At 38.2% G+C, this 19,489-nt stretch overlaps 1 protein-coding gene across 1 annotated transcript in view; it reads left to right on the forward strand.

Annotated features, from left to right (window-relative positions):
- The window catches only part of SLC12A2 (solute carrier family 12 member 2), a 110,653-nt gene that overhangs the window by 13,506 nt on the left and 77,658 nt on the right, over positions 1-19,489 (forward strand). Inside the window, exons 2-4 of the mRNA XM_055428856.2 lie at positions 13,825-13,944; positions 15,191-15,266; positions 15,576-15,671. Coding sequence (XP_055284831.2) covers positions 13,825-13,944; positions 15,191-15,266; positions 15,576-15,671 — 292 coding nt within the window. The remainder of the gene's footprint in view (positions 1-13,824; positions 13,945-15,190; positions 15,267-15,575; positions 15,672-19,489) is intronic.

Raw genomic sequence — 19,489 nt, forward strand, 5'->3', positions numbered from 1 at the left:
GTTGTAACTCAGTCTTGAACAAGATGGGCTAGGTAGAGGACTGAATTCTTTGACTGTAATCAGCAGTTCTGACTTGGTTCATTGTAAAGTCACATGGTCACAGCATCCACTTTTATCTGTGGCACTTGAGTTTTGAGCTCTGCATTAATGCCGCTGGATATTAATAGACCATTGTTAGCCAGAGCAGATTGGATTCCTGTAAAACAATACTTTGTTTTGAGAGCATAGTCTGTATGGGGGGCATTACACTGAATACACCAATCACCGACAGCACGGATAGGAAATGTTGGTAGCTTTGGGATGATATAATTGGCTAGTGCGTGATGAAATAATGGTTAGAATAAGCCCAGCCACTTTGACATCTATATTTGCATATATATGCATTCATTTGTAGATACTGATTTGGCTTTGCTTCATAATATTAATTTTAACACTTTAACTTACTTTAGTATTAAGCAGATGCTATTGAAGTATATGAGAAATTTTTATCTAAAGTATCTTTATGAATGCCTTAGTTCAAAAGTTTGTTTTTACAATTTAAATAGCATTTTTTTGGTGAATTTTAACTTTCTTGAAGTATGATTTTTTAAAATCAATAATAAGCTGCTTGTAAAGAAAGTAGTGAATTTTCTTACACTAACCATACCCTGAAATGAAGATTTCCCACTCCTCTTTCTGTCATTAACAATGATGTAATTTGCTTAAATAAATCTGTGCCCAGAAGTTTTGTTTCTGTTCTCTTATTGTGCAATGTAATATTAACCCTTGCTAGCCCTGCTAAAGCTGAAACTGCAATACTTTGGCCACCTCATGCGACGAGTTGACTCACTGGAAAAGACTCTGATGCTTGGAAAGGTTGGGGGCGGGAGGAGAAGGGGACGACAGAGAATGAGATGGCTGGATGGCATCGCCGACTCTGTGGACATGAGTTTGAGTATACTCCGGGAGTTGGTGATGGACAGGGAGGCCTGGCGTGCTGTGATTCATGGGGTAGCGGAGAGTCGGACACGACTGAGCGACTGAACTGAACTGAACTGAGCCCTGCTCTAAAGTGCTTATCAGTTGCCACTAAAGCAAACAACATAGGGAGGAAGCGCTCATTTATTAAACACATTTTAAACACCAGAGACGGTGCAAAGCATTTCTAGTAGAGGGATCACTTCAGAGCCAGGTTCTTCACAGTGTATCCTGTTGACGTGCTGATGGTAGAGGGTATAATCCTTTGGCCTGATTCGCATGGAGATGCCGTATTTGAATGTATAGGTCATGTTTTTGTTTATTCTCCCAGAGGTAATCTTAAAGTGTCAGTATTATAAGAAGCAATGTAGTGGAGTCTAGATTAATTATGTTTGCAGGATTTATTTTTATATGTTTGTTCAACACCTAGTTATTTAAACTCACCCATGGGCAGTTGCAATAATACATCACTTGTTTGTTGTCCATAATAATAGCCAAAATTTATCAACCACTTACTTTTAATGTCAGATAATATACCAGGTAATTAATACATTTTCTTTTTTAACCTTTTAAAAGTCTTTTTAAAATTGTTAAATATAGCAAAGAAAAAACGTAAAGCCTGTGTGTAATTTAATCAAAGAATAGACCATTGCTAGCACTCCAGACGGAGAAGGCAATGGCAAGCCACTCCAGTGTTCTTGCCTGGAGAATCCCAGGGACGGCAGAGCCTGGTCGGCTGCCGTCTATGGGGTCGCACAGAGTCGGACACGACTGAAGCGACTTAGCAGCAGCAGCAGCACTCCAGAAACCCTCTGTGTACCCCAATCTAATCTTCCTGTGCCAAAAGTAACCACTGTCCTAACTTAATGGTGATTATTTCTTTGGGTCTGGGTCTTGGTCTTTTGTTGTTTTTTTTTTAATATTTTTTGTCACCTTTATGTATTCCTGAAGACCATTAGTCTAACTTTGCCTGCTTTAAAACTTAATATGGAATCCTATGGTTCTTTTTTAATCTGTCATCTTTTGCTCACTGTGTGTATTTATAATTCATTCATTTGTACTCCTGATTATCCGCCATTATATGAAATGCTACTGTTCTGTAGTTGTGGATGTTTGAAATTGTTTCTGGTCCTTGGCACTTGTCAACAATGCTGACATGAACATTTTAATATGCGTCCTGCTTCGTTTAAGTGTTGTTTATCTATAGGGATATTTCTAGGGGTAGATTTGCTGGATTAAAAAGGTATGTATTTTTTTTTTAGCTTACAAAGATAATGCCCAAACTGTTTTTCCAAAGTTGTGTACCAGTTTATATTCCCACTAGCAGTATGTGAGAGTTTTTTGTGTTCTGTGCAGTCATGTTTTCTCACTTTATCTTCTCAAACATTGCGGGGTAAGTAATACAATCCCCATTTTACAGATGTGGAAACTGAGAACCAGAAGTGTTAACTTGCCGGCATGTTCACATAGCTAGTGAGTAGCAGAGCTGGTTTTTGCACCTGAATCTGACTCAGGACATAAACTTTTTATTTGTTATTATTTCAGGACATTATTTGGAAAACAGGGATTGCTCATAAAGGCCCATAAAGCCTCAATATTCATTCTCTGTGTCTTTGATTAAAAATGACAGGCAAGGCCATTTTAATTTATTTTGAAGGAGTAGAGGTAGATGCTTAGATAACAAGAGCTGAATAAATAAATTACCGAGTGTGATATATGCTATGAAGAAAATAAAAGGGGCACTGCTGAGAAGAAACTATATGTTGGGTGATCTGGGAAGGAGGCTACATTTGAGCAAAGACCTGAAGGTTGAGAAGGAGCCAGCCATTTTCAAAGTGTGTTAAAAACAGAAGGAATAGCAAGCAAAAAGTTCCCCAGGAGGAAATTCTTTAAAACCAACGTTTCAGCAATAAAGCAGTGTTGTATCAAATTAAATATTTTAGTTAGAAGTCTTTCAGTAATTTCCTAACTTTAAAGGATAGGATTTTGAGGATGTACAAAAAACTTCAAGAAAAATTAATAGAAATAGTAAAGTCTATAATTGTAAAAATACAGAAACTTTACTTCTAAAACAGACTAACATTTACTTTTTCTTCAATTATGTCAAATCTTGCTATGTGTGGACACAAACCACTAATGATAAACTTCAAGAATTCTGTGTGGGTAATTTTATTTTTCAAGCCTTCCAGAAAGGGCATGGATGTGTAGGTGGATTCCCAGGAGGTTGCAAGAGGTTGCAATGATAAATCATATATGGGGGGAAAGAACCTAGAATGATCTTAGTTCAGTTCAGTCACTCAATCGTGTCTGATTCTTTGTGACCCCATGGACTTCAGCACGCTAGGCTTCCCTGTCCAGCACCAACTCCTGGAGCCTACTCAGACTCATGTCCATCATGTCGGTGATGCCATCCAACCATCTCATCCTCTGACATCCCCTTCTCCTCCTGGCTTCAGTCTTTCCCAGCATCAGGGTCTTTTGCCAGTGAGCCAGTTCTTTGCATCATGTGGCCAAAGTATTGGAGTTTCAGCTTTAGCATCAGTCCTTCCAATGAATATTCAGGACTGATTTCCTCTAGGATTGACAGGTTGGATCTCCTTGCAGTCCAAGGGACTCTCAAGCGTCTTCTCCAACACCACAGTTCAAAAGCATCAGTTTTTTGGCACTCAACTTTCTTTATAGTTCAACTCTCACATTCATACATGACCACTGGAAAAACCATAGCCTTGACTAGAGGGACCTTTGTTGGTAAAGTAATGTCTTTGCTTTTTAATATGCTGTCTAGGTTGGTCATAACTTTTCTTCCAAGGAGTAAACATCTTTTAATTTCATGGCTGCAGTCACCATCTACAGTGATTTTGGAACCCCCCAAAATGGGAGTCTTTCACCGTTTCCATTGCTTCCCCATCTATTTGCCATGAAGTGATGGGACCAGATGCCATGATCTTAGTTTTCTGAATGTTGAGTTTTAAGCCAACTTTTTCAATCTCCTCTTTCACTTTTATCAAGAGGCTTTTTAGTTCCTCTTCACTTTCTGCCATAAGGGTGGTGTCATCTTCATATCTGAGGTTATTGATATTTCTGCCATCAATCTTGATTCCAGTTTGTGCTTCATCCAGCCCGGCATTTTGCATGATGAACTCTCCATATAAGTTAAATAAGCAGGGTGACAATATACAGCCTTGACGTACTCCTTTCCCTATTTGGAACCAGTGTGTTGTTCCATGTCGAGTTCTAACTGTTGCTTCCTGACCTGCATGCAGATTTCTCAGGAGACAGGTCAGGTGATCTGGTATTCCCATCTCTTGAAGAATTTTCCACAGTTTGATGTGATCTACACAGTCAAAGGCTTTGGCGTAGTCAATAAAGGAAAAGTAGATGTTTTTCTGGAACTCTCTTGCTTTTTCAGTGATCCAATGGATGTTGGCAATTTGATCTCTGGTTTCTCTGCCTTTTCTAAATAGCATTTTAAAAAATATTTTGTAATTTTGTTTATTTTTGGCTGCTTTGGGTCTTTATTGCTGTGTGCAGGGTTTTCTTTAGTTGCAGTGAGTGGGGGCTACTCTCTGCTAGCAGTGCTCGAGCTCCTTATTGCAGTGGCTTCTGTGGTTGTGGAGAACGGGCTCTAGGGTCAGTGGGCTTCAGTAGTTGCGGCTCCCAAGCTCTAGATCACAGGCTTAACAGTTGTGGTGCACAGGCTTAGCTGTTCCGAGGCAAGTAGGATCTTTCTGGATCAGGGATTAAACCCATGTCTCCTGCATTGGCGGGTGGATTCTTTACCACTGAGCCTCCAGGGAAGCCCTGACCTAGAGCATTTGATCAAAAGAGGTTGCTAACTTGAGCAACTAACATGGTTTGTAATTGGAAAAAGAATATCCTAGGTAACATAGAAACTGAATGATTGATTGGTCTGTCTTCACTACGCTGTCTGCCACCATAGCATCCAAAAAAGCTTCCAGAGTTGAATAACTACTGTAACTATCTTGGACAATTTTGTATTTAAACATGTTACATGCCTGCCAGGTGGGTTCTGTCTGTACACTAGCAGTTCTTTCTCACAGGTGGCCTCATGCAGCTGTCTGTAGCAGTCTCGTATACACTGTAAACCCTGGGGGAATTTCTGCAAAGCGCAAAGAGATTTTTTTAAAAATCCCCTCCGCTGTCATGCAGTGCAGAACTACTTATGTCATTTTTTATGAGGATTATGTCCAGAGACCCTTAGCTTCTCTAGATTGGGAAGCAGAGGAAGGAAGGAAGGAAGGATGAAGCAAGGTAAGAGTGAAAATAGCTGAGGAATTGGGAAGTATAAGCAGGACAGTTTCTTAAGTTGGGCAATTTGTCTGTTGTCCTTTTACCCAAAATAGACAGCTTGAAATAATTCACTTTGGTTCACTCACTGTAATATGTGGAATTCTCCCGTTTAGAAGATCCTCTGCATTGCCACATTAACAGCTTCATGGCTTGGGTAAGTTAACCTATCAAAAGACTGTTTCCACCTTTGTTAGGTGGAGATTATATCTATCTCTCAAAGATGTTCCAGTTCAGGGAAAGAGGATGTGTAAACATTTAGGGAAGTATCTGGCACACAGTAGGCTTTCAGTAAATGCTGGCTGTTATGAAAGGAAGCCAGACAGATAATAGGAGTCCAAATATACAAAACCAAATTATTGCCTAACCTACAAATCAATTCATATCCAGAGTCAAACTCTTTAAAAGTCATGGGGGAAAAATATCATCCTTTTCTCTGTGATATTTTCCATGTGTGTATGTGTGTGTGTTAGTTGCTCAGTCATGTCTGGCTCTTTGCTACCCCATGGACTGTAGCCCACCAGGCTTCTTTGTCCATGGGATTCTCCAGGCAAGACTACTGGAGTGGGTTGCCATTTCCTTCTCCATGTGTGTATGTAGTTATAGGAAATAAGAATTGCTTAGAAACAGATGAAAATACAGTGTATTTAACAACTCAGGTAGATTGTTGCACTGTTAAATAGGCTTTTCGTACTTGTTTTTCATTTAGTACAAATATTAATTTGGAAGAATTTGAAACTTCTGGAATGGATTAATGTTTCAGTTCTACTTATATGTGATCACCCTTCATGCTGGACTTTTGACCTTTTTGATGGTTGCAGTTAACAAATTTTTAGCATTGTCTGCCACAACCACTGGAGAAGGCAATGGCACCCCACTCTAGTACTCTTGCCTGGAAAATCCTATGGACGGAGGAGCCTGGTGGACTGCAGTCCCTGGGTTCGTTAAGAGTCGGACACGACTGAGCGACTTCACTTTCACTTTTCACTTTCATGCATTGGAGAAGGAAATGGCAACTTGCCCACTGCAGTGTTCTTGCCTGGAGAATCCTAGGGACGGGGGAACCGGGTGGACTGCCGTCTATGGGGTCGCACAGAGTCGGACACAACTGAAGCGATTTAGCAGCAGCAGCAGCCACAACCACATCAATGAATAGATAACTTGAAACCTGAATAAGGATAAGCACTTTTGTATATTTAAAAATTTCTCTGTTCTCTGATAGAGAGTAGCTACCACCCTATGCATAGCATCTTCTAAATAGTGTTAGTCGCTCAGTCGTGTCTGACTCTTTGTGACAGCCATGGACTGTAGCCTGCCAGGCTTCTCTGTCCATGGAGTTCTCCAGATAAGAATACTGGAGTGGGTTACCATTTCCTTCTTCAGTCTTCTAAATAAGTAGTTGTTAAATGCACTTGAACTTTTATAACTTTATATCTGCCCCTGACATTGTTTTCCTGTTCATGTTTTTTCCCCTGTGGCTTAAGATTATTTGGTAAGGTTGATTTACTGTCTGAAAAGTCACATCAGTTGTGTTTAGAATCCAAATGTTACTTCATAGTTCAAAATGCTGTAACGCAGTGTAGTTCCCTAGTCTTCATTTGGCAGGGTAAATGATTCATTAGCCCATAATTTGTGGCAGCCAGAAAGTGATTAGCCAGTACATATAATTTTGTCGTGTTGAAAAACGAAAGCTATCTAATATTGTTTCCTGTTTTTCTTTTGCAATTTTCATCTTCAATAATTTTACCTTTGTGTTTCTATGTAAATGAATACCCTATCTTATACAACCCTCACATTAACTCTTTAAGTTGGTATATTATTTTAATAACTACTTTCTAGTTGCCGAGGTAACACTAATAGAAAATTTTTTTCCTCTAAATAAGTGGACCTTTACACAGAAGCATGCATTCAGTTCAGTTCAGTCGCTCAGTCATGTCCGACTCTTTGCAACCCCATGAACTGCAGCACGCCAGGCCTCTCTGTCCATCATCAACTCCCGGAGTCCACCCACACCCATGTCCATTGAGTTGGTGATGCCATCCAACCATCTCATCCTCGGTCGTCCCCTTGCATTCACGAGACCATAAAACATGATTGAGGTTTAATGCAACATATATATCAGAGATGCAGTGTGGGGACAAAGGGAGAAGGATCCCTAGTTGTGAGAGGAGTTAAGGAATGTTCACTGGCATGGGCTTTGGTCCTCCATGTAACATGGTGGGTTTGAGCTTCCCAGCAAGTGCCATGAGAGCAGCATTGTGTGGGCGCTGCGAGTATGTGCGGCCCCAGGGAAACTGCTGCCTTTGCTCTGATGGGGTCAGCTGAGTAAGTAATCTTTGTCCTTGGCATTGAAAAGCCAGGCCACCTAGGAATGTTTCCTGCTAATCCTTTTGAAATCTGTTAACTGCGAGTCACACTCACATTTCTCACGTGGCACTCAAAGTTAAATTGCTGTACTACAGTCAAGTCATATCAACTGACTAAGAAGGCTCTGCCCTTATGGCAGAAAGTGAAGAGAAACTCAAAAGCCTCTTGAAAGTTAAAGAGGAGAGTGAAAAGGTTGGCTTGAAGCTCAACATTCAGAAAACAAAGATCATGGCATCTGGTCCCATCACTTCATGGGAAATAGATGGAAAAACAGTGGAAACAGTGTCAGACTTTATTTTTTTGGACTCCAAAATCACTGCAGATGCTGATTACAGCCATGAAATTAAAAGACGCTTACTCCTTGGAAGGAAAGTTATGACCAACCTTGATAGTATATTAAAAAGCAGAGACATTACTTTGCCAACAAAGGTCTGTCTATTCAAGGCTATGGTTTTTCCTGTGGTCATGTATGGATGTGAGAGTTGGACTGTGAAGAAAGCTGATCGCCAAAGAATTGATGCTTTTGAACTGTGGTGTTGGAGAAGACTCTTGAGTCCCTTGTACTGCAAGGAGATCCAACCAGCCCATTCTAAAGGAGATCAATCCTGGGTGTTCATTGGAAGGACTAAAGCTGAAACTGCAGTACTTTGGCCACCTCATGCGACGAGTTGACTCACTGGAAAAGACTCTGATGCTAGGAAAGGTTGGGGGCGGGAGGAGAAGGGGACGACCGAGAATGAGATGGCTGGATGGCATCACCGACTCTGTGGACATGAGTTTGAGTGAACTCCGGGAGTTGGTGATGGACAGGGAGGCCTGGCGTGCTGTGATTGATGGGGTCGCGGAGAGTCGGACATGACTGAGCGACTGAACTGAACTGAACTGAAGAAGGCTCAACTGCTGTATGTGGCTGTAACACATTGATCCTTATTTACAGTTTGGAGACTCCAAGGAGATGGTGCACGTAGGCAGGGATTATTATCCCATTTTACAGATTAGGAAACAAACTGTCATAAAGAGGCTGTGACTTGAAAAGAAGCACCCAACCATTTCTCTGACTGGTTGAGACTTATTGGTATAGTAGAAAATTCGCTGGATAAAAGATAGAAAACCTCCTTTTCATTTTTGGTCTCTACTATAAAAATATGAATTCTGGGAGGGCTGAAAATTCCCTAGCATGGTTCTTAATAAAATCAATTAGTAAACATTTGTTTAATGAATGAATGGAAGGATGTGGTTGTAGTTTATGCCCAGAAACTGCTTTTTGCAACTGTAGAATCTTCAAATAACAGAAGAATATCAGGAGTTATTTTGAGGGATTAGAACATTTCCCTCTTCAAAGGGTGTCCATATTTCAACAGCCTTAAGTCTGTCTGGAAACAATATTTTAGTAGCCATAGACCTCAAGAGATGGTTTGATACAGCCTTGCTCAGTTAGTTCTTTAAAACATCAGTAAAGCAATAAAAACCCAAACATTTCCCCCTCCTCCCAAATTAAAAAAAAAAGTGTGTAACTTACCGTCTTTTGCCTGCTATGATCTAAAATTGCCAAGCTGAGATACTTTTTACCAAGCCTTTACTAGTTTAATTGTAAAAACAGAATGAATTTGTATAAAAATGAATAGACAGGGAATAGGCTTTGCCCAAAATGTGTTATTAGTATTTTTTAACTGTATTGAGAAGTTGCATTGTCTAGACAGTCTTGATTTTCCTTTGCAGAATAATAAGCCCCTTTATTCAACTTTGGAGAAAGCATGTGATCATAAATCATTCTGATCCCTGCACGATCATCTTTCGTGGGTATTCACATCCTTGTCTAGTGATGTCACAAACACCATCTATACTACTTTGTACACTTGAGATGAAAATTTTGTGGACTTAAATAACTGGGATGTCCAAAGAAAGAGAACAACTGTGACATTTTAATGTAATATGTACTTAAAGCATTTGTCAATGAAAAGTGCATTGGCGTGCCCATGGTGAGGATGTACACAGAAGATATTACTGCACTCTAGGTTACAGAGCCAGTGAGACGTTTTTAATTGTAATTAAAAAATCCTTGGATAAGTACTTTTTCCTAAAGCTTTGTTTTTGTCCATTATTGTAAAAAGAAATCTGGCTTCATCCTAGGTTGTCTCTAAAATACTCAGGAAAATTCTTTTGTTAGGGAAGAAACAACAGGTCAATTTGGCAAGAAATGTTTTTTTTTTTTTACTGAGGAATCATCATTAAACCAACCCCTTGTATTGAAGTAGTATTTTCTCTTAGGTCACGCAGAATATGAACTATGACTTCTGATATGTAAAAGATAATTGAAACCAGTGAATTAAAAGACAAGTTACTTTTTGGATATTAGAAACTGAAAAACTGTAAATTCTTAAAGACATGCAGAATAAATCTGAATTAATTTATATTATAAACAGTTTTAATTTTTAAGAACTTACTTTCTGATCAGATACCTTTTTTGATATTTAGGTGTTCACTGAAACCTTTAAAAATTAAAAACTAATCCAAAACAGAGAAACTACCTCCCTCTCCTTTTCATTTAGAAAAAAAGCTGTTGTTTGTGATACATTGACAATTTCTTTTTTTCTTATATGGTGAGAGCTAGAGTAGTAAACATAATGAACTGTTCAAGTGATAACATCAGTATGTACATAGAGGGCTGAAATTCAGAGGGGAGATCTGATCTGGAAATGTATGGGAGCCATCACTACTCGTCACATGTATGGTGGTTAAAGCTACAGATCTGGTGAGATGACCATAGGGAAGAAATAGGGTGAAAAAAAGAGATGGGTCTAAGACCAAGTGTTGAATTGACTTCTGCCATTTAAATGCTAGGGGGAAGAGGCTGAGAGAGTATGGTATTTCAAAAAATGTTTGAAAAAAGAGGGGTTTGTCAACAGTATTATGAGTTACTTCAAAAGACCTTTAAGAGAGAGACTAAAAAATGTACATTAGATTTATTATATTTGGCAGCAGAGAAGTCTTTGAATGTCTTGAAACATTTCAGTGTTGTAGCGTGGTGAAGCCAGATGGGTGTGCATTGATAAATATATTGTATATTTCAGCAAATTTGGCTGGGCATTTGGAGGAGGGATGTGCAGTGTATAGCAAAAAGATAACCATGATTAGAGGTAGAAATCAAGGTATAATCAAGTTGAGGTAGAAATTTGAATATACAAGGGAGAGAATCCATAGTGTAAAAATTCGAAGAAGTGATGACCATGGAAATCAGAGTTCCCTTTCATTCTTATATTTTTTGTATTCTCAGACAAATGGTCAGTTACTCAGGTTTTCTCTCCCAAAAGTTTCTCTTTTCATTTTTTTCCCATAGCTTTTCCCACTAGCTCTTTATCCCTGGCCCGTCTCCTAAGTTCCAGTCATGAATGTTTTAATATCCTGATATAACTTTTTGTTTCATGGCTCCTCAAATCCAATGTGTCCAGTTCTTTTCAGACTGATGTAATTTATCAGTATCTCTGTCTGTCTCATTGAGAAATCCTTCCGGTCACTGAGGGCCTGCCTCTATGTGTCTCCCTTGTTTCCCTTGCCTCTTCCTCTCTTTCTCACCCCGTTCTTACTCCCAGTCTCCATCCCTGCTTTCTAGGTTCAGGCTCACAGTGCTACATTTTGAAAGATTATTTCCCCAAATATATTTAAATTAAGTTGGTCTATCTCATTCAATATGGTATTATCCAGAAAATCATTTATTTTTGACATTGTATTCATTATATGAAAAACAGTAAAAAAAACATTGTTTCTCTAAAAACGGTAGATAGATAAAAGATTTTATTTATGTACCTTCTGTCAGTATAATATATAGTCCATAATTGTACATGTGAAATTCTTCTGATAATAAGATTTATATATAATAGTGTGTGTGCATGTGTAGATAAAATGCCATACTCAACAGTTGCCGTATTTCTCTGAAACTTATGTATTTATAGAAACAAAATGTGTATTCTACTTTGGTTTCCTATTATTTTGGAAATTAATATAATTATAAACCCAATTTCATTAATTTAAATTTATTGATTTAAATATAAATGACATAATTGATTTTAATTTTTGAATTGTATTTTAAAATTAATAACACTTTTTAAAGTAGAGCTGTTGTAACATGATAAGGAAGTTAAAAGTTTATTTGGATTCATCTTTGTTTTAAAATACATTATTCATGCAGAAAAACCTTATTTTGTGTTTTAAATATAGTTCATAGTATAATGGAAACTAGTATAATTATTGCTAGATCTTCAACTTTAAGGTGGAATTCTAGTAAACACCCACAGCAAAAATTTTGAGATGCCATCTTGCTTCTGAATTATTAAAGACACCGACATTAGTACTTAGCCTTGGTGAAAGTAGCCTATTAGGTACACACATCTTTAGTTTTCTTTTAATAGAAATGGGAATAGAAAGTCTTTATTATTATAGGTATTGAATTTTCTTGTAATACTTGCAGGTTATATAATAATTTAAAGTGTTATTTTATAACTGAAGAGCATTAAATGTCCTAGAGTGAAATCTAAGGAACTTCTGGCTATTTTAAAGTTAATTGAATTAAGAGGCAGACATTTTTGTTCTTGTTTTATTTGAATAATGGAACAGTTGAGTCATCAGTTCTCTTTTGGGGGCCAGACTTGGGGAACTCATCAGTGATGTCCCACTCCCTAGAACAATAACGACAGTGGAGGTAAAGCAAAGTGGGGTGCTGAGCTACCAGGTCCCTGATTACATTTTTCCTGTTTGTACATGTTTCTAACATGTTTCGCTGTTACTGGTTTATGTCAAATTCTACATGAGAAAGAGGGCTAAAAATAGGCAGATACATTGAAATGAGGAGTGACAGTCTGCTGTCTGGTAGAGAAGAAGAGGTGAGAAAGATGAAAAGATGTAGTCATTGCAACAAGTACTTCATGGCCTAGCAATTCTCCTATATGTATACACAGGATAAATGAAAAACACATGCAGCTCAGTAGTTAAGAATCTGCGTGCCAGTGTAAGAGACACAGGTTCAATCCCTGGGTTGGAAAGATTCCCTGGAGAAGGAAATGGCAACCGACTCCAGTATCTTTGCCTGGGAAATCCCATACACAGAGAAGCCTGGCAGGCTATAGTCCATGGGGTCGCAAAAGAGTTGGACAGAACTTAGCCACTAAACAACAGCAGGTCTTGGTTGACAGCACTTTGAAAAACCATCAGCAGCAATGGATTTGAACCTACTTGGCTAACAGAAGTCAAAGAAAAACAGGAAGTTTGTGTTATTACATACATTTCACTCTGTTGTAACACAAAACTTGCTTCAGCTCATTTTTGTGAGAAAAATTATATTCAGAATTCAGTAGAGGGTGTAACCACTGAAAATGATTTTTTAAAAGGAACTATGAACAGGGAAAAAGAATGTAAAGAACAGAAACTAAGAATTATAGAATCAGACGTGAAACATAAAAGCCTTAGAGGGAAACACTTGTGAAAATGTACTGTATCAACCAGTTCATGTCTGAATCTGAGAAAAGTTAGAGAGGAAAGAGTGAGGAGCACTGAATGAAGTGCTCAGTAAAGACAGGGGTTAGGAGTGAACCTCGGGGTCAGCACAGTCCTGCTCTCCGCTGTACAGAGAAAACTCTTCATTGCTTCCAAAGAGGAGTTGGACAGTGTTAACACTGACATTTCAGATAAGGGTTGGATGCATCCAGGCAATAGGAAGTTGTGACTAGAGAAACAAGGCCTGAATTGACCCACCTGGCTATCCTATACTTCGCAAATAGTATTCTTTGTGTTCTGTGGATACCACCAAAATGTAATTAAAATTTGAAATTATTAAAATGGATTTGCTGTCACAATAAGATTTACAGATTTAAAACTCAATGATTAAGGTTTTCTTCTGCTTTATTGATTTACATTTTCGATCCCTGGGTTGGGAAGATCCCCTGGAGAAGGGAAAGGCTACCCACTTCAGTATTCTGGCCTGGAGAATTCATGGACTGTATAGTCCATGGGGTTACAAAGAGTCGGACACAACTGATTGATTTTCACTTTCGGGTAAAATGTTTAGAAACTCTTGGTTCTTGGAATTCTGTACTGTGCCCCTTAAACATGGTTAAGTGTGTTTAGTGATGTTTGTTTTATCAAGTAGTTTTAAATGTTAAATAATTCTTAAGCATAATTCACATTTCCTCTTATGACCAGGAACCTTTTGAGGATGGCTTTGCAAATGGAGAAGAAAGCACGCCAACCAGAGAGGCTGTGGTCACGTACACTGCGGAAAGTAAAGGAGTCGTGAAGTTTGGCTGGATTAAGGGTGTACTAGTATGTACCTATAGACTTAATTTTAGAGTCACATATTTCTGTTTATTAGAAAGTCTTCCGAGTATTATCATTAATTCTCAAATAATGTTTTCTGTTCCTAAAACTGTTTTATCTGGTTTTTAAGGAGAACCAAAATAATAACTTACACCTCCTTTTCTTCTGGGTATTAAATTGGGTAAAGGAAATATGCTTATTCATTTGTTTACCTCTGAATTATATTTTATAACCTCTTATGAATCTCACATATTGTCACTTCTCAGAAATTAAGTATGAAGCTACTATATTGATAGGAACAGCAGAATTAAGGAAGCCAGGCAGGCAGCATAGCTGAAATGTGCCTGCTTCCTTTCCTGCAACCAGATTGTCTTTTGAAGAGAAATGTGTAGAAGCTAAGCAGCAGAATATAGGAGAAATATTTATGTTGAGATCACTTCTGTAGAAGGTTTAGGTAACTAAGGTTCAGATTTACTTTTTTTTTTTTCTTCCTGTGTTTGAATAGGCTCTAAGGATCTAACTAGTGTAGACAGTCTGATTGAGACTTTGGAAGCACTAAATTGAGTTGTATTGACATTTAGGGGAGTAGAGGGAAAGTTCCAGTAGAGGGAAAGTTCCAGTTCTAGTCGTAGTTTTATTGTCTAGTTGGTAGAATGCATTTTATCCTGTGGGTTGTATTGTTTGCCTATTCTTAGATTTTAGCATTTCAGAAGACTCTATACTATGTATGAGCATAATAAATAGAAGTAAAAATAAGTTGAGGATACTGTCTTATGAAGAGTTTTGGTTTCTGAAACGTGTGAATAGTTAGCATTTGAGTTGACAAATATAGAATATTTAAGGCTACTTAGAAATTATGAAATGAGGATGTTATTAAGGAGTAAGTTAAAAATTAAACTTACTTGGATTGAAAAGGGGAGAACATACACTGCTCTTCTTTAGGGCTAAAGTCTTAAAATAGCCCTTGTATCTTTGTTGTTCATTTGCTTCTGCTCCTTCAGATAATTTGTCTGTGTGTGTAAAATATATACACACTCATATATTGCATCATATTTATACTTTAATTAGCTCACATTGAAGCTCTCACTAAAGCTCTTTTTTAAAATACGTTAAAGAAAATCTTCGGATAAGAGATTTGAAATGACTTTCTGTAGTTTTAAAGTATGTTATCCAACTATTGGCTAGTTGAGCATTTACTGTGTATTGTGTTTAGTTTAACTTTTCATCTGTGACTTGGCTCTTTCTCTTCTAGGTACGTTGTATGTTAAACATTTGGGGAGTGATGCTCTTTATTAGATTGTCATGGATTGTGGGTCAGGCTGGAATAGGTGAGTGAAGTTACGTACTGTTGATTCATTTGAGGATGAGTCGGCAGAGTAACTGAGTGTGTGTGGAGGCTCTAAACTTCATAAAATTCAGTCAGCTGAAATCATTCTAAGCTACACTCTCCTTCGTGTCGGACAGTTGTAGTAATGTCCCTTTTTCTAATTCTAGATTTGATCTAAAATGGGTTAAAAATAATTTGTAAGTTATAGTTATAATGTTAATTCAGTATACTTAGACTCGTCATTTCTAGATGTGGCAGATTTAAATGAGACTAAAAGTATTCTCAGCTTTTCTTTTCTTTTTCCCTAAAGGTCTGTCAGTCATTGTAATAGCAATGGCCACTGTTGTGACAACTATCACAGGATTGTCTACATCAGCAATAGCTACGAATGGGTTTGTACGAGGAGGTAAATTCAGTATTGTCGCATCATCATCATTGGATTACTCATACTAAATAAACAGATTTAAAAATATTTCTATTTTTTACCTTAAAAACAGCATTTTGGGTTCTATATAGGCAAGAAAGTTGCTGTTGGGCACTTCTAAAGTAGATTTTGAATATAAAATTTTAAATTCATCCATACACAAACATGTATGCTTCAAATTGTTCAGCTGTTCAGGTGTCTGGTAGCAAGAATGGAGCTTCTAACTGGGCTTCTTCTCCATTGAGGCACCCTTTGTTACCTTCTCCCGGGATTTCACCCTTGGATTAGTGTTGTGCAGCCTGCATTTGGTCAGTATTATACAGGTGTCACATCATTCCTCCCCACTGAAGGAAATGTAGGCAGAGTTCTTTCCTCATGGTCTTAACAGTTTGTGTGAGTTAAACCTGGGGCTCTGAATCCATACCCTCAACTCCAGCTCTCTTCTGGGGGTACCCTGAGGCCTGTTGTATTGGAGCCCACAAGATCTGCCTTGTGAGGTTTTACTCTTCCCAGGAAGAATACCCAAGACAGCAGGAGAATGGCTTTGGGACCTCTGAGAAGAAGAAGAAAAGAAATCCATTTTCCAAAGCAGAACTTATCATTCAGCTGGAGGGGAAGATGCTGAGAGAAAGAAGAGAAGATATGTACCAGCTTCTATAAGTTCATCGTAGCAGATCAACTGAGAAAGGCATCAGCCTCAACTATTTTGCAGATCTGTATTTAACGTTACATGCATACAATTCCTGCTTTATCTGTGTTAGTACTTGGAGAAAGATCCAGATTCAGCTTTTCATTTTTCCCCAGTTGTCTTCATATATCTTATGTACCAGAGGATTCAGATCACTGTGGCCCTGGGGAAGCCGGTAGCTCATATCAGTACAGTTATGACTATGTGTTGGCTGCTTTATGTGTACATGAAGTTGGGGTCTAAGATGTGGGTATGCCAAAGAGTTAATCGGGCAATGCTGAGAGATCCTCGGTTGCTTGTGTACTAGGTGTCCCATGCTTCATTTCATTCTGCTGCTATTAGGGAATGGAAGTGGAAGGAGAAATTGATGCAGTATTAGTTATTTGAGAGGATCAGCAAATTATCATCGACTTTCTCCTTGTCTTCAGCCCTTCAAATCTAGGTTGTGAGCCTTAAGGGGAGTGGGGCATGGACCCACTGTCAGCACAAACCCCAAACTGTTCTCTATGTGAGTTCAAACTTCTGGAAAGTATAGATTTTCCTGCACTGTGACTAAAAAGCCACTTCATGCAGTACTACCAGTAGTTTTCATATATTTTTACAAATACTTCGGAGACTTGTATCTAATCTTCTGTCCTGGGACACGGACAAAGTATGAGAATGTGGAATGCGTGAAGCTGTGTCCCAACAAAGTACCATATTGCAGTTTTGTCTGAGTTCCCTCAAAACGTTAAGTCAGTTTACAGAGAAGACTAACTATAGGGGAAAAAAAAACAATATCTGGAATTATATAATTTGAAATTCTTATGTTACCACTTATTCTTAAATGACAAAATAAATATGTTTGCTGAGATAATGAAACCTATAGGAAAAGAGAAGCCATTAATTTAAAGAAATGACCAAATACTTTGAAGCTTTGCTAGAAGGCATTCATTTTTCATTTAGATCAGTCAGTGATGTTAGAAACCCAGCTGATCTTTTATAGAATATAAGTGAGCTGCATTATCTGCAGTGAAAGTTCCTGTAGATTCTTGCAATTAATGTAAACTCCTGTCTCCTCTATATATGCTTCATAGACTTTGAGATCCCTAACAGAATTTATTTTGGTTTCTTGGTAAAACTATTTCCACAGGGGAAAAAGTAGATATAGGTATAAAACTGGTGAGATTACATTTTATTCTGTATTCATGATTCTAAATTAAAAATACCAGTATGACTCATACAGTCTATCCCAAAGAATGTATTTCTTAGCTCTCTCCACAAAAATCACCTGTCACAGATGGTCACCCCAGTACCAATGAGCACCCCTAGTGCCCACATTGTGTATTTTCATTCAAAGGAACCTTGGAGAAATTATTGATTCCACATCTGGGTAGGAAATGTACTAGACAATCTAGACATCGTTTCTCATCAGTAAGTAAAGAAGATAACAAAGGCTATTGCTGCTGCTGCTGCTGCTAAGTCACTTCAGTCGTGTCCGACTCTGTGTGACCCCGTAGACGGAAGCCCACCAGGCTCCCCCGTCCCTGGGATTCTCCAGGCAAGAACACTGGAGTGGGTTGCCATTTCCTTCTCCAATGTGTGAAAGTGAAAAGTGTAAGTGAAGTCGCTCAGTCGTGTCCAACCCTTAGTGACCCCACGGACTGCAGCCTACCAGGCTCCTCCATCCATGGGATTTTCTAGGCAAGAGTACTGGAGTGGCTTGCCATTGCCTTCTCCGAACAAAGGCTATTGTTTCATGTTAAAAGGACTGAGGAGCCAACTTGAAAAAGCTAACACTTTGGATAGTTTGAACAGGAGTACTACTACTAATTATAACTGATTTAAATGAAAGCATAATATAAGATAAAATTCCTAGCTTCACAGGCATCACACAAACACACAAAATCTCATTTTTACCTTTGTAGAATGCTAGAGAACTAACTTATTTTGAAAATTGTTAAAGAATCTAGTGTGAATCAGAATCAAGTTTTCTGAATGAAAATTTCCTTACCTCAACTCAGTATAAGAAAGAAATTAATAAGAGATTTATCCTTTAGGTAATTATTCTATAAAATAAGTGAAGAAGAAAAAGAAATTGGAATATCCCAGTTCTGTAAACGCTTTACTTAATAAGAGCACCTTTGAAGTACTGAATGTGAAGCACCTTGTGCCTGTAGCTCCAGGAAGCATAGACGGGCAGGGAAAAGAGGAACTTACAAATGAGACTACAGGATGACAGCAGCAAATGCCAGACTGGGAATCTCTCTGGAACAAGGCATCCTTGTTCAATAAAGTTTTGCAGGGAGCAAAAAGATAGAGAGGGGGTTATGGTTTAAAACAAGCTTTCAGACTTGGTTCATGTATAGATGGAGTTATCTTTCAGTATTGTGGGACCAGGGGTGCCTGCATTGAATGCCCTCTGTCCCAATCACTGAGGACTTAATTTTGACTTCTTCCTTGAAAGGGCTGCATAAGAGGAGAGCAGGAAAGCTGCAGCTATCTAGAAGGTCAGGGTGCAAAGACTCAGGTAGAGATACAATGGGAATAGCAATATCGGCACTGGATGCCTTCTAGCCCAATCACTGAGGATTGAAAGTTGACTATTAAGGGAATTAACAAGAAAATATTTTACTCAAAATATTGCTGTTTATGGTTGCTCTGTTTAATAATTCTGTTTTCAAGAGCCCTCTTTTAAACTTGAGCATGTAGTAATTAATATAAACTATTTTGAGGTAGTGGACAGTTTGATTTGTTTTATCTTGATTCTTAACTGAATTATGTATTTTTCTATATTAATACTGAATAATATTTTATTCTCACTTTATAAGGTGTGTGCTTCCAACTCCATGGAAGTGTGTGAAATGTTCTTTATGCCATAGGAGAGATTTAATGTTACTAAGTAGCCTTTACATTGACTTTAACAGTACCTTTTAGAGATTTAAACAGGTAGAATCTAGAGAAGTATAGTTTTTTTAAAAATAGAAATTAACTGTCAACTTGTAAAGAAATGTGCTATTCCGTGCTTAGTCGCTCAGTCGTGTTCAACTCTTTGTGACCCCATGGACTGCAGACAGCCAGGCTCCTCTTGTCCATGGGAATTCTCCTGGGAAGAATACTGGAGTGGATTGCC

This window comes from Moschus berezovskii, chromosome 8 (genome assembly GCF_049115385.1).
Source record: "Moschus berezovskii isolate FMDL1 chromosome 8, NW_MosBer_1.0, whole genome shotgun sequence".
NCBI lineage: Eukaryota > Metazoa > Chordata > Mammalia > Artiodactyla > Moschidae > Moschus > Moschus berezovskii.